This window comes from Berghia stephanieae, chromosome 11 (assembly GCF_034508935.2).
Source record: "Berghia stephanieae isolate SIO BIC M18660-M18661 chromosome 11, UCSD_Bste_1.3, whole genome shotgun sequence".
In the NCBI taxonomy this organism is placed as follows: domain Eukaryota; kingdom Metazoa; phylum Mollusca; class Gastropoda; order Nudibranchia; family Aeolidiidae; genus Berghia; species Berghia stephanieae.
Genome location: NC_088370.1, coordinates 35754315 through 35771814, shown reverse-complemented (window position 1 = coordinate 35771814; position 17500 = coordinate 35754315). Strand labels below are relative to the sequence as shown.

The following is a 17500-nucleotide window of genomic DNA, read 5'->3' as shown; positions in this document are numbered from 1 at the left end:
TACATTCAATTAGTGGACCTCATAGATTCTCCATGCTCAATGCGTTTCACATTTCTTCATAAATTTCTTGAGCAGGTTATATGGAACCAAATTTCTATTGTATATATAATGCGCAGTGCTTTTATTGGCCTCTATTTAGCACTCTTACAATATCCGTCATTCTCCTATGGTCAGTTACCCATTCACATCTGAGTCGAATGAGGTAAAGTGGCAGTAAAGTGACAGTAATGCGGCTATGCGGTCTTGTGTTATGACACTCACTTTCGGAGTGGAAGGTCCTGGGTTCGATCCTTGGAAAAGGCTCTTTACTCACATTCTCTCACCGTACTCAGGTGTAAAATGAGTACCTGATCGTTAACAGCGTTGTCTCTGTCTGAAAAATAATGCAATATCGCCTAACAGGCGTCATGCTTCGTTATATATGTAACGTGTTGCTGTTGGTCAGGGACGCCTTGTAAAGCGCTTTGAGCACGTTTAGTGGATATTGCGCTATATAAAAGCTCAAGCTCAAGTTATTTCCCAGTATAATGCTGGCTGAATGTGGTAGGTCACGTGATATTTTCATCCATGAATTTTTGGGTACTGCTATTAAAGTAAACGCGGGGTGAGGAAGGGGGGGGGGAGGATGAAACAACAACAACAACAACAACAACAACAACAACAACAACAACAATGAAACTAGGACGACGGATGTGACGAAAAAAAAAAAGCAACAACATTAAGTTAGATAAAGAACTGAACAAGTGTGTATGAAAGATGAAAGGTACGAGACAAAGAAAGAAAAAAATACAAGAAAAAAAAAACCATCCCCCAAAAATCAGTCTACCTCGATGTTTTTTTTTTTTTATTTCTTCTATTTTTCTTTCTGGGTTTGTCTGGACCTTTTATACACACTTGTTCAGTTTTTTTCTTATTGAGCTTTTATACAGCGCAATATCCACTAAACGTTCTCCAAGCGCTTTACAAGGGGTCCCTGGTCAACAGCAACATTTAACATGTAGGACGGGACATGACGCCTGTTAGGCGATATTACAATTTTTCGGACAAAGACAACGCTGTTAACGGCCAGGTACTCATTTTACACCTGAGTACGGTGAGAGAATGTGAGTAAAGAGCCTTTCCCAAGGACTCAACTATGCGCCGAGCGTGAGGCTCGAACCCAGGACCTTCCGATCCGAAAGCGAGTGTCATACCACAAGACCACATAGCCGCACAGTTCTTTATCTTACACTGGTGCCAGCTCCTTTATTTCTTAATTCAGCAATAAGTAACTATTCAGACGGTCCTTGTTTAAACACAATATGATATTTATTGTCGTATAATACACACTACACATACAAACGCACGCACACAAACATACACATACACATACTAAACAACACACACACACACACGCACACAAACATACACATACACATACTAAACAACACACACACACACACGCACGCACACACACACATATATATACTCACAGTTACACACATACACACATAGCACTCTCTATGACATGAGCGTGTAAACCAACAATACAACGAATGGGAAATGTTACTCATATCAATAAAAATAGACGATGTCAATCCCTAGATGCTGATTGGTTACATCCATGATATGATGGTATATTAGTCCCGCCCACGGACACGTCACAAGGAAACAATCCATCACATCATCATTCCAAGATGTCTCTACTGTAAACATGCTGGTAGAACTCGTGATTACTGATACATATTATTACTGTAAGAATCAAAATATATTCTGTGCTAGAATTTTATTTTCACGTGAAAAATGACGTATGATATTAATCTATCAAAGAATGGAAAAGGAATAAATGAACAAATAAACAGATAAATAAATAAATGACAGTTTTGGCCGCCATATCTATTTTGGCATTGTTTCGAGGTCCCAGGTTTGATAGCTTTTGACATGATGAGGATCATTTTAATAGATCGATATTTGAAGGCCGAGTTTTCTAAAAAAGAAAAAACAACAACAAAAGAACAAAGAAAATATAAAAAAAAAAAACAAAAAAAAAAACAAAAACAAAACAAAAAAAAACACAGAAAAAGAAAAAAACAAAATAAATAACAACAGAAAAAAAAACCCGAACTAATAAACAAAAACAAAAAACAAGCAAATTCCAATCAGACAAGAAAAAAAAGGTCGAAACATCAAGGGATGTAACTCCTGAAAAAGGCAACACTTTCAAGGTTCATAAAATTATTTCCCTTGATCACTGGATAATTCCAATGATATAAAATATAATATATGTTGTCAACGAGTATATTATTATACTTTATATTAATCCACCTTCCCCAGGCTTAGAACGCCAAAATTCGTCAGTCAAATATTTACCGAGCATCATTTCGAACAGCATGGCTTTGAGTTCTACTCGTACATTCCATCATTGTAACGTGATAGTGTCTGTGTTGTCTTTATTTTAGATTTCTCATCCTATTAACACCTCAATTCATTCGCCTAAATTCTCAATATATTATATATATATATATATATATATATATATATATATATATATATATATATATAATGCTTTTAAAAAAATGTTTGTTTTTGTTTTAGTAAATAAATAAATTTAAAAAGAAAAAATAAAGGAGAAAAACAACCTTGTCCTCCAAAAAGTTCCTTTTACTCGTATCAACTATTTCAAAACAGCACGAAGTCTAAAATCCAGTTTGTCTACAGCAGTGTTTGACATGATTATGAATGCACATCCCTGCAGTGCATGTTTACAGTGGGGCATAACAAGGTTATTTATCATCATTACCGTAAATTGATGGTTGCAGGGATTTGGATATGATGTGTAGCGAGACAACAACAAAACAATCAAGGAGGAAAATGAAGGGAAAGGTAACAGATTGTAGGGGAGATTATAGACCAAGAGAGAGAGAGAGAGAGAGAGAGAGAGAGAGAGAGAGAGAGAGAGAGAGAGAGAGACAGAGACAGAGAAAGAGAGAGAAAAGAAAGTTAGATGGATCGAAAGAAAGATATTTTAATAGTTTGATGGATAGATGGGATAAATATAGGGAGAAAGACAGACAGACAGACAGACAGACAGATAGATAGATAGATAGATAGATAGATAGATAGATAGATAGATAGATAGATAGATAGATAGATAGATAGATAGATAGATAGATAGATAGATAGATAGATAGATAGATAGGTAGATAGATAGATAGATAGATAGATAGATAGATAGATAGATAGATAAATAGATAAAGATATTTTTTGATTGATTGATTGCTAGATAAACAAACGGGTCGAAGATAGATAGATAGATAGGTAGATAGAAATATAGATAGATAGACAAATAGGTAAATTTAGAGAGAGAGAGAGAGAGAGAGAGAGAGAGAGAGAGAGAGAGAGAGAGAGAGAGAGAATGACAGACGGAATGAATACGATGTATATTTATTGGAATGCTGATTAAAGGTATACATAGGATAAAGTAGCACATCTTTATTCAATATTATCATCATACAAAATAGGGTTGTTTATAGGTGGACGAAAAATAGTGTCGAACATAATATGTGATGATGATGATGATGATGATGATGATGATGATGATGATGATGATGATGGTGGTGATCATGATGATGATGATGATGATGATGATGATGATGATGATGATGATGATGATGATGATGATGATGAAGATTATGATGATGATGACGATGATGATGATGATGATGATGATGATGATGATAATAATGATGATGATGATGATGATGATGATGTGGGTGATCATGATGATGATGATGAAGATTATGATGATGATGACGATGATGATGATAGTGATGATGCTGATGATCATGATGATGATGATGATGATGATGACAACGACAATGACATTATCAATAGACAATTACAGCTTTTATCAAGTATCAATCAAAACCTATTACAATATACAACAATCTATATATTTTGTTTTAAGCATAGATATAACACATTCTCATTGAATTCCATTTATACACAACAAAGATGTCCCTTAAATGGTTATATATCCTAACTCTGCGTTACCATTTTGTGACATTTTGGACTGTAAACTTCTACTTGAAACACCGATCCATTAAGATGTCTCTTAAATGGTTATATATCCTAACTCTGCGTTACCATTTTGTGACATTTTGGACAGTAAACTTCTACTTGAAACACCGATCCATTAAGATGTCCCTTAAATGGTTATATATCCTAACTCTGCGTTACCATTTTGTGACATTTTGGACTGTAAACTCATACTTAAAACACCGATCCATTAAGATGTCTCTTAAATGGTTATATATCCTAACTCTGCGTTACCATTTTGTGACATTTTGGACTGTAAACTCATACTTAAAACATCGATCCATTAAGATGTCCCTTAAATGGTTATATATCCTAACTCTGCGTTACCGACCATTTTGTGACATTTTGGACTGTAAACTCTTACTTGAAATACCGTTCATCGCAATTAAGCAATCGGTGTTTTAAATAAAAGTTTTCAGACCAAAATTTAACAAATTATGTTTCTTATCTTGAGAGACATAAAATGCATTTGCTAAGTGTGATGTGATGGATCAATATTATATTATATTATATATTATATATTATATCATATTACAATATTATAACAATACAAAAATGTTGATTTCATCCTTATTAAGGATTTTCGTGGTTTTAATTTCTCGTTTTGGTCTAATCAGGCATAAAAGAACATCGAATTTATTTCATACAGGACAAATCCATTGATGGGCGCACCTTTTCCACCGGCTATGTAGTCTTGTGGTATGACACTATCTTTCGGATTGGAAGGGCCTGGGTTCGAGCCTCTCTCAGCGCATAGCTGAGTCCTTAGAAAGACTCTTTACTCACGTTCTCTCACCGTACTCAGGTGTAAAATGAGTACCTGGCCGTTGTCTCTGTCCGAAAAGAAATGTAATATCGCCCATCTGGCGTCATGTCCGTCCTTAGTGTTGCTGTTGGCCAGGGACCCCTTTGAACATGTTTAGTGGATATTGCTCTATACAATAGCTCATTAAAAAAAAAATTCCTCAAGGCATCTTGCCAAGTTCTCATTCACACCTGATCAAGTGAAGTAATGTTTGATCAGTGCCTAGCCTTAACCCTCTCCTTACCACCTACATCAAAATCGTCACATTGTTACGACACAATATACATTTTTTCTTATTCAGATTTATTTTGTACATCACAAACTTTGAAGAATGGTCTTTGTTTAATTAATAAGAACATAAAGTTGTTTTTAGAAATATTGTTTGAGTTTTAAAAAATCCAAATTTCAAATCTGTACCATAAATCCAGAGGTCAAAGGGCTTGTGGATAAATTTAAAACCCTAGACTTCAAAGCAGCTTTATGAATATTTGACAAGTAGAAGGTCATTTCAACTCATCATGACAAGGTGAAGGTCATCTCAACTCATCGCGACAAGATGAAGGTCATCTCAACTCGTCGTGACAAGTTGAAGATCATTTCAACTCATCGTGACAAGGTGAAGGTCATCTCAACTCATCATGACAAGTTGAAGATCATTTCAACTCATCGTGACAAGGTGAAGGTCATCTCAACTCATCATGACAAGTTGAAGATCATTTCAACTCATCGTGACATGTTGAAGGTCAATGTCATCTCAACTCATCGTGACAAGGTGAAGGTCATCTCAACTGTCATTGTTACAAGGTGAAGGTCATCTCAACTCAACGTAACAAGTTACATTTTGTAAATTTTGAAAACTTGAATTGTCAGTGCTGGACAGAGTGAAGGCATTGATTGTATTGTCTACATCATCGATAGATATATCGCAGGAAACAAAATTACACAAAGTTATTATTTGAATACTAGAATATAAAAACAAATATTATTTTTAAAGACATATTATAGATATCAAACAGCATTTCAATTTCATGTATTTGAATCGAAAAATCAGTAATTAAGAAATATTTAATTTAACAAATACTATTTACAATAAGCAAATTATTTTCTATTGAATTCTGCATTAAAATGCCGCATCCACTATATATATATATATATATATATATATATATATATTATATATATATATATATATATATATATATATATATATATATATATATATATATATATATATATATATCACCAAACCAGTTGGTCACAATGCACAGTTGTCAATCCCAAAACAAAGGATATCGCTCAATCTCTCGTTACAACTGTCTTCATCTTCCTGTTGTCTAGACTATGCCCAGAACCCTCGCCTCCTATTTAATAGTCACAGATGACATCACAAACCCATACTGCAAATCCCCGCCCTATTTTGTCTTTAATAGAATGGAGACACACTACTGTAGCATCAAGTCCGCTCACTCTCGATTCTTAACTCACTCAACCCTAACACCGACTATATCCGTAGTTTACCCGGGTTACTTTTACCCCATGCCTATTTATTACATTTTTTACGAGACAAATTATAGGCGTAGTATCAAAGCTAATGTTTTTTTTAGGCTTTTGCATGTTAATGATAGTTGAATAAAACTATCTATGTACATGCTCATTTTAAAATACATTTTTTCCCATTTCGAAAAGTAGCAAAAATCTCTAGGATTGAATGAGTTAAGCCTGTCATGATTTCACCAATGATTAAATGTATTCATGATTTTTGTTTTTATTTGATTGATTTCTTGAATTTGACACTTTTTAAGATTGAAAATTAGTTGCGATTAACAGAAGTTTGTTGCAATTAACCAGTGACTTTGATATAGAATTAATTCCGTCTTTTTGGACAACGTTGTGATTAACCGAAAGTTGCAATTAACCGAGTTGCAATTATCCGGAGGGGACTGTATATTATTATTATTATTATTATTATTATTATTATTATTATTATTATTATTATTATTATTATTATTATTATTATTATTATTATTACTATTACTATTATTATTACTATTACTATTATTATTATTATCATCATCATCATTATTGTTATCATCAACCACATCATCATCATCATCATCATCATCATCATCATCATCATCATCATCATCATCATCATTACCATCTTTATTTTGTAAATACTAAACTGCCATACGATATATCCTGTAAGGAGCATTGAACAAAAATGATTATAACAGATTTTAACAATATTATATCAAATCACTTAACACTGAACGTTTCATACTTATCCCCAGAAATAACAACAAACTAATACTATAAGTCGTCCCAGGATACATAGTAAATGTTGTCATAAAATATTATTGTGTATGATATGATATGTCTGTGGTGTATTGAACCAATATAGTGATATACAAGGGTCAACAAAAAGGTTATCATTTAATATATTATATTATATAATAGAAAAAATCGTCATCAAATTTTGATGATATACATTTTAACAAAATACATGCTAACTGACCACGTGATGACTGATTGAACACGTGACATTAATGACCACCATATTGACACGGATAAATTAATTATATTTGATAATGACTATTTACCCTTCTGTTTCGATTGTCTAATGAGCATTGATTCATCTGTACAAATGACACACACCACACTTGTATAATACACACACACACACACACACACACATAATGTGCAGTTTTATGGCGTGGATGATAATAATAATATTATAACACACCGTCATGTTGTATATTATATTAAATTAACACGTTGTTTTTTCAATACAAATTAATTCCAGACGATAATACATTCAAATGGCGTATATTATAAAATAATAATTAACATAGAATCCTCCTAGTTACTGATTATAACTAACTGAAATCATTGCCATCATCAACATAGGGGTGTTTTCAATAAAGCACATACAAGTAATTATTATATAAACTTTAGCATCAAAATAATTCATTGAATCTCATTCAAAGCAATAACTTTATTATCAAGTTTTTGTTTCCGTTACGAATAGGCTTCAACAGTCGTGAGGTCACTTCCCTCGTAATGACGCATAGTAACTTAGTAACTGGTTCCAAACTATCAGAACAATGGCGGACGCCCTTATGAAATTATACTTCTCCGACGAGCATAAAAGTATATCCAGAGGAGTAAAAATTATAAATCTGATCATCATGTTTTGACTTTTATACATTCTGATCACTTGACATTCAAACAGTTCTAGCCAGCATGAAGAATAAAAAGAACGGATTTTCTTTGTTTAGAACCGAGCTGCTGGTTGCTGGGCGGACGTGACATCAGACTATTGAATCCTATTGTTCAAAGATTAACTTGATCATCAATGTTACTGAAAACACCTCCAGAGGAAACATCAAGTTTGACATCATCGTGAACATTATCGTCATCACGCTAACTCGTCGAAATTCTACATAAAATAAACGACAATTTTTTTGTGATGATTTTTTTAATGGCAAGATATATTATTTTCCCCGTTGAACTATTTGACAGGTAGCTCACAGATCGAACAAATTGTCAATTTATCCGTTAGTTTCCATTATCCTGGCGAGACGTTTAGTCCAGTCTCTGAGTCCGATGTGATGTATATAATATTATTATATTGGTCAGTCCTTGTCCACAATGTGACCGTGAACAATGAAGTTACAAAGGGTAAATAGAGATGAAATAGTCTCAGTCGTCATCAGGACGAAATTGCTATTGATATAATATTGATTGTCCGCTTACGTCCACCATTTTGACCCAGACACATACACGCTGTAAAACCAGAGAGTTAGAGAATCAACATTATTATAACGACGCAATAAAAAAAACCCCGAAAAAAAACAAAACAAAACCCATTCATTCCAAAGTAATTCCGGACGAGTTTCATGTCTTGCAACTTTCCCTGTCTTGGATACATTCTAAATCTTGTCTCTAACATTTATTACCCTTTGACCCCAAGAACTGTTCACCGAACCCAAAGCAGGGGTTTTCACAAAGTGTATCTCATGAACTGTTCACCGAACCGAAAGCATGGGTTCTCTCACAAAGTCTATGTTTGTCACTGACCAACGGTTTCTGATTTCAGATGCAAGATGTCTGCATTGGGCAACGAGTGGCCATTTGAAACTTCCGGTTGCATATCCATGACCGGAACTGCTTTTGGCGAGGATGGAAGGTACGCAGACTCGACCTCCGGTTCCTGTTTTATCAACAGCTCGGAGGAAAACTTTGGCAGTGTGCCATGTACTTGTTGTTGTTGCTGCTGTTGTTGCTGCTGCTGCTGATGTTGTTGTTGTTGTTGTTGTTGTGAATGTAAAATATGGGGCAAAACTGAAGAAGAAAATGCTAACGTTTGCAACGATGACGACGACGAAGATAATGATGTTGAAGATGTCGATGATAATGGCGTTGATGGTGGCAATATGGGAGATGCGGCAGGGGCGGATGCCGAAGTCATGTTTTGGCGGGTTGACTGGGCTAAGCTCCCTATGGAAAGAAGACTCGGCAATTTGGGGGAGGCAAGAGCAGCGAGGACGACAGAGTTATGGGCCTTGATTCCATTGGTGGTGTTGATATTCTGGCCGTTTTCGTGATTGGTATTGGTGTTATTGGTGGGGTGGCTGTGGGGGATGCTGTTGATGGCGGTCTGACCTTGAATCTCATGGTTGTACATGTAAGGGTGAAGGGGCTTCAGTTCTGTCACTGGAAAACAACATTATTTTAGAGACAGATTGAATCAGTGCTATAATTTTTAAAAAGATATTCAGACAATGAATTTCCATGTGAACATTTAAAGTTAAAAGAATTATGCAAATTATTGTTTTTAACCCTCTCCTTACCACCTGCATCTATATCGTCACATTTGTTATGACACAATATACATTTTTCGTATTCAGATTAATTTTGTACATCACAAACACAGAAGAATGATCTTTGTTTAATTAATAAGAACATAAAGTTGTTTTGTAGAGAGATTGTTTGAGTTTTTAAAATCTATTTTTCTGCTGGATAAGCCTGTCATTTTGGGAAAATACTGAAAATGATTGGTAAGGAGAGAGTTAAACAGATTCTCAAAACACTCTGAGAGAGGTTCCAAGCTGAAAGTTACGCTTGATTTGTAGAACGTGAATTTCCGTTATGATTTGTTGGGAAGAACAAAACAAACATCCCGACCACCAGATACAAATTCTGTGGCAGATACATCTGGTGATTACTTTGAAGAGAAAGTCCAAAATAATTAGAAAAGACAATTACTCTCATGAGAGTGTTCCCAATATGTTTAACAGTTTGAGCCGATAAATGAACATGAATTGACAATCATTAACTCTCCCCTTACCAGCCATTTTTAGGATTTTCCCCAAAACTTCACACCCAACTAACCCAAAAATATATTTTTTATCACTCAATCACAATAGCAGGAAGTTCTAACGATAAATAATTTCTTTAGCAAAACATGTTCTACAACACACTGTTCATTTTCTTTACATTTTATGATGTACAAGAGATATTTGAATAAAAAAATGGTTGGTTGTATCGTAACGAATGTGACGATTTTCCAATAGCTGGTAAGGAGAGGGTTAAGGAAGCACCATCGAAATGTTGTGAACTCCACCAACTACCAAGTATACTGTTGATAGCGTGTTTAGATGATATGACACATATCACCAAAAGTAACATAAATAGTTAACAAATTATTTGAAACTGGCAAAGTACCCCAATCATTGAAATCAGCTTGAATAATACCACTTTCATAGAAACCTGAATCATATAAAACTAGCATTAGAAATTACCGATCCTTGTCCAACCTTCCATTGTTATGTACAGTAATTCATAAATAAGTTATTTTAAAACAGCTTTTTAGATATCAAACGTCAAATGCAATTCTGGAGCCATATCCGTCTGTGTACAAGACATGACACAATACGGAAACGATAGTTTTGCACGCAATGAACTATCTAGAATCAGATAAAAGAAAGATCACAGTCCTCACTCATCTAGATTTCTCCACTGCATTCGACACCAAAGATCATAGAATTATGCTGGATGAATGAACATAAATTTTGGAATCAGCAGGGTCGTTCTAAAATAGATATCACAAATGATCCAAAATTGGTGACAAAAGATCCACCGTTCAAGAATGAGAAAACGATGTACCCCAAGGTTTGGTTTCAGGCCCTGTCATATTAACTATCTACACGCTGCCATTGGCCAATGCCTTAAAAATTGAATTTATTATTTCTACGCAGACAGCTCCAACACTCTGCAAACTGTTGAGAAATAGAAACGATTATTGAACAATCAATAAGGTTTAGTAGTCGTTCAATCAAAAAATGGATTCGTTCAAATAAATTAATGCTAAACAGCGGCAAAACAAAAGCCATGTTTATTAGAACACCAATGAACTTAAATAGGTTGAACAAATGACAGAAATGGCAATAGTCCTCCGTTATATCGTTTACCAATAGAGAAACAAAAATCTTGGGTATATTTGGACAGCTCTCTAGCAATGTCTGCTTAAGTGAGCAAGACTCTTCAAATTACAGACATGCGCATTAACACCTCTACTTGAGTGAGCAATGTCATGCCAATCTACATTATGAAAATACTCATAAATCCACTTATCTTGTTTAGATTAGATTACTGTAACTCAATACTATGAAGACCCTACCGAAGTCTTTACATTACAACAAAAATTCAGGTTGCCTAAAACAACACGCCAGTGCCTCTGATCTATTGGAATACTGCATTGGTTGCCGTGAGAAAAAAGCGAATGCCACCGCCACCCATTGTTGTCCAGCAATACCTCGCCAAGTAATTATCATCATCATCATCATCATCATCATCATCATCATCATCATCATCATCATCATCATCATCATCATCATTGTAGTACGTAGAACTCACTTCGCGGCGGCGATGGGGGCTCTAACCAGTGACCTTAATGGTACGACAACTCCGCCTAGCCGGGGAAATAGTGACTCTACCGTATGAGCTATCCACAACGGTCGTAGATAGCTAATACGGTAGAGTCACGATCTCCCCGGCCAGGCGGAATTGTCGTACCATTAATGTCGCGGTTTCGAGCCCCCATCGCCTCCGCGAAGTTTTTATTCTCTAATGTCTTCGGGCACTTTCCTACTCACTTCATTTCTTGTTATTATCAACATAAGTGCCTGTCCCACTCACTTTTCTCTATTAAAAATTCACCCCCTACTGTAAGGCGCAATGTTGTAGTTCTTACCGTGACCAGTGTCACCACGTGACAAGGTCAAATCCAAAAGGTCATGGGGACGCTGCAAGGTCGCCGGAACTTGAGACGTTGTGACGTCACCACTTGCACCGCAGTGCTCCATGATAGCCGCCGGGGAAGTTTGGTTGTGGTGTGGATGGGGTTGTTGTGGTGTTTGTTGTTGCTGTGGTTGTTGGTGATGGGAAGAATGCTGCTGCTGCTGCTGCTGAAGATGTTGTTGGGCTGCGTGAAGTTGCTGCAACTGTTGCTGTTGCTGAAGGTGAACATTGTAGTCCAAATAGCTACCGTGTTGAAGCTGTTGCTGCTGTTCGTGTTGATGTTGTTGTTGGTGTTGGTGTTGTTGGTGTTGGTCCTGTGTCTGCTGCTGCTGCTGCTGCTGCTGTATTTTGTATTGCTGTTCTAAATGTTGTTGTTGTGTATGCTGTTGTTGTGCTTGCTGTTGTTGTTGCTGTTGTTGTTGTTGTTGTTGTTGTTGTTTTTGCGATTCCTTCGACGATGCTTTAGACTTGGAGGACGATTTTGGTTTTCTCTTCCTGGTCTGAATTCCGTCTTTCTTCATGGACAAAGGCCGATTGACCTGGGGACAAATTATCAAAACTACGTCATTGTTTGGCCTTTTTCATGAATCCAGCAGTACATTGGGTACCTTTAAGTGCGGCTATGTGGTCTAGCGGTATGGTGGTGATGATGATGATGATGATGATGATGATGATGATGATGATGATGATATGATGAGATGATGATGATGATGATGATGATGATGAAGATGATGTATGATGAGAATGATGAATGAGATATTGATGTGATGATGATTGATGGATGATGATGATGATGATGATGATGATGATGATGAGATGAGAATGATGATGATGATGATGATGGATGATGATGATGATGATGATGATGATGATGATGAGATGATGATGATGATGATGATGATGATGATGATGATGATGATGATGGTGATGATGATGAAATTGATGATGATGATGATGAAGTGAAAATGATGATGGATGAGTGATGATGAAGATGATGATGATGATGATGAAAGATGATGATGATGAGATGGTGACGATGATAAAGATGATGATGATGATGATGATGATAAGATGATGATGTGATGATGAAAAGATGATAAAGATGATGATGATGATAATAAAGATGATAGATGATGATAATGATGATATAATGATGATGATGATGATGATGATGATGATGGATGATGATGATGATGATATGATGATAATGATGAATGATGATGATGGATGATGATGATGATGATATGATGATGATGATGATGATGATGATGATGATGATGAATGGTGATGATGATGATGATGATGAATGAGACGAGACGACAGATGAGTGATGATGATGATGATGTTGATGATGATGATGATGATGATGACGACGAGATGATGATGATGATGATGATGATGATGATGATGATGATGATGATGATGATGATGATGATGGTGATGGTGATGATGATGATGATGATGATGATGATGATGATGATGATGATGATGATGATGACCTACCTGATGTAATTTATAATACAACCCACAAGCATTGCACACAGGCTCCCCTTCCCCGTTCCTCCGCCAAAGGGTGGTAGTCGTGGTGTTACAGTTGGCACACAACAGCCCCATTCGTCTCTGGCCCGACTGCAATGGAAGCAGATAATAGATGGGGATATAATAGATAACATGTATAGATAGAACGAAGATGACGTCAATCAGGTCTTTGTTATTGTTTTTTGCCATCCGCGTTTATGAGTAATGCTCACTGAACTGTATTAACCTGACTATAAACGTTCATGGATACACACATTTTTGTGTGTTGGTCCGTAGTACTTCCGGATGGCAATGTTATGAGTTTCTTAGCCAAGCGCATACTGTCTATACATGTGGAGAAACAATGTGCAAGCGTGTATGTTCGTGTGTGGCTGTGTCTGTAATGTAAATGTGTTGATGTTCATACCATGAACCAAACTGAGCATTGTTTACCTCACATGAATTGCCTTTAATTTGGACAATAAAGATTATTATTATTATTATTATTATTATTATTATTATTATTATTATTATTATTATTATTATTATTATTATTATTATTATTATTATTATTATTATTATTATAAGTTGACGTCTTTCTTATATCAGGTCATCTCCGGCTTCAAAGATTGTTTCGTACCCCCCTTCTAATTTTGTTACATCCAGACTATAAAATTTCATGGTTACACAGAGTTTTGTGTGTTGGTCCGTTGTTCTTCCGGATGGCAATGTTGTGAGCTTCTAAGCCAAGCGCATACTATCTATACCGATGGAGTTGTACGATTGCTAGTGAGATGGAACAATACAATAGAAAGATAATAGGCCAATGCTTACTAAACTTATGTAATGAAATAGTGGGACAAGAAGATAAAGAAGAAGAAGAAGGAGAAGAAAAAAAGAAAAAAAGGAGTAGGCGGAGAAGACGAGAAACAAGAAAAAAAAAAAGAAGAAAAGGGGAGATTACGATTAACATATACAAATTCTGGCGGAAGACATTAATCCACCCCTCCACCCCCCCCCCCCTTCCCGGCTACCGCCACCAACATTTAATCTTCACTAAACCCTACCTCACAAAATATTGGAATTTTTAAAACCGCATCTCACAAAACAGTGGAATATTTTTTTATAAATCCTCCTCCACGCCTCATTGGATTTCTTTCTAAATCTTACTTCCCAAAACTTTGGATTTTTCCCCTTTCGATATTCCAGCTCAAAAACATCGTCATTATTATTTTCTAAATCTAACCTCATAAAACATTTTTTTTCTAAATTATACTTCTCAAAATATTTGAATTATTTCTAAATCCTAGCTCATGAAACATTGGAACCATTTCTAAATCCTATCTCATGAAACATGAGAACCATTTCTAAATCCTATCTCATGAAACATTGGAACCATTTCTAAATCCTATCTAGTGAAACATTGGAACCATTTCTAAATCCTATCTAGTGAAACATTGGAACCATTTCTAAATCCTATCTCCATGGAACATTGGAACCATTTCTAAATCCTATCTCATGAAACATTGGAACCATTTCTAAATCCTATCTCCATGGAACATTGGAACCATTTCTAAATCCTATCTCATGAAACATGAGAACCATTTTTAAATCCTATCTCATGAAACATTGGAACCATTTCTTAATCATTACCTCACAAAACATTGGAAAAATCTCACATCAGTCCACAATATATAAAAAAGGTAATGCTCCAGTATTTTGTGACGTCACAAGATATTTTACTTCGGCTACAGACATCAGATGAAAATCACAGATAAATTAACGCTGTCTCCAGCACATCTCCATGATAATTTGTACAGAAAAGACGCGGGATATCTCTCCTTGCCTTGACTGATTCATTCTATGCTTCGAATTGCGAATATCCGTCCAAACAGAGATCGCACAAACCAAAAGTAAAAACTACGTAACTAAAGATTTAATAGAAGAGCTTGTGAAGCTGTGGGAGTATTTTATTTTTTTCCTTATGTGAATAGGCCTTGGTATAATTTTTGTGTAGAGTGGAGCGAGGGAGTGTGTCGTATTGGGTTATAATGAACACATTCTATACCTAACAAAACACAATATTGCTATTTACCATAGAAAAAACACCCCAACAACTTTGGATTCAAATATCCATAGAATATGATGATGACGTCAACCTCTCGAAAAGCCTCCAATATTAAATTTCAAAGCATTCTTAGACTTGTCGGGGTTTTTTTGGGACAAATTCAGGGTTAAAATAATCCACCGAAATCCGAAGTAAATTGTTTTCTGATCAACAATGAAGACATGTGTTTTGTCAGTGTGTGTACCTCGGACAAAACGCGATGCGTGTTAATTAATTAAGTAGAAAAACACACCAGCCCAGCCTGCCAGAGATACACGTTGAACACTTCGGTGGTGTAAATATGTAAATGAGATCACAAGAATGCATGAGCAGACTTGATTTAAAAGTAAATAACAGCAGATTTGTTTGTCTTATATCACTTTATAAAATATAAATAGACATGAACACACACACACACACACACACACACACAGAGAGAGAGAGAGAGAGAGAGAGAGAGAGAGAGAGAGACAGAGAGAGAGAGAGAGACAGACAGACAGAGGGAGAGGCGAGAGAGAGAGCGAAAGAGATAGAGAGAGAGACAGAGAGACAGACATAGAGACAGAGACAGAGAGACAGACACAGAGAGAAAGAGAGACAGAGAGAGAGCGAGAGAGAGAGAGAGAGAGACAGACAGACAGACAGAGAGAAGGAGACACACACACACACAGAGAGAGAGAGAGAGAGAGAGAGAGAGAGAGACAGACAGACAGACAGAGAGAAGGAGAGACACAGAGAGAGAGAGAGAGAGGGAGAGAGAGAGAGAGAGAAATCACAAGATATTAGTGTTGCAATCACCAGACAATGATGCTGTCAACATAATATATATCCCATACTGCATAGCCTATCGTTAATCCAAATGCTCTGTTTGAATAATGTATTTTTTTTAAAAAACATCGAAAGAGCGGCTATGTGGTCTTGTGGTACGACACTCGCTTTCGGATCGGAAGGTCCTGGGTTCGAGCCTCGTTCGGCGCATAGTTGAGTCGTTGGAAAAGGCACTTAACTCACGTTCTATCACTGTACTCAGGTGTAAAATGATTAACTGACCGTCAACAGTGTTGTCTCTGTCGAAAAAATAGACGTAATTTCGCATTGATAAGGTGTCATATCTCATTCTACATGTTACGTGTTGCTGTTGGTCAGGGACCCTTTGTAAAACGCTTTGAGCATGTTTAGTGAAACTGTGAAAAGTTGCAATACTGGAGACATTAATTAAGTGTTTCGTGGTAATATAAATACCTTAAAAAGTGTATCGATCTTTATCTTACATTAAGTTCATACTTATGTCACTTTGTTGTAGGATGATATTGTAACTGAATATTTCATTTGTATTTGTAGAAATTGATTCAGTTTTTTCTCATTCGTTTATTCAGGATATGGAACTTTAAATACTGTTATTATTTATTAAAAACTTCGTCATCAGTATGAGAAAAATTCATGTACATGCTTTTCTAACACACACACACACACACACACACACACACACACACACATATATATATATATATATATATATATATATATATATATATATAATATATATATATATATACTATGTGTTTTTTTCATGCAGTGTTAGTGGTGACTAATTTATTAAAATTTGGTTTGTCTCATCACGTACAGGAATATGCTGGTGGTGGTAGTCATAAATGGTGGTGGTGGTTGTGGTGGTGGTGGTGGGGGTGGTG

General features: G+C 35.8%; 1 protein-coding gene across 1 annotated transcript in view; it reads right to left on the bottom strand.

Moving 5' to 3' along the window:
- Positions 1-7044: 7044 nt before the first annotated feature.
- The window catches only part of LOC144956664 (uncharacterized), a 15840-nt gene continuing 5384 nt past the window's right edge, over positions 7045-17500 (bottom strand). Inside the window, exons 3-5 of the mRNA XM_078887314.1 lie at positions 13688-13813; positions 12138-12723; positions 7045-9598 (exon numbers count right to left, since the gene is read on the bottom strand). Coding sequence (XP_078743440.1) covers positions 8955-9598; positions 12138-12723; positions 13688-13813 — 1356 coding nt within the window. The 3' untranslated portion in view covers positions 7045-8954. The remainder of the gene's footprint in view (positions 9599-12137; positions 12724-13687; positions 13814-17500) is intronic.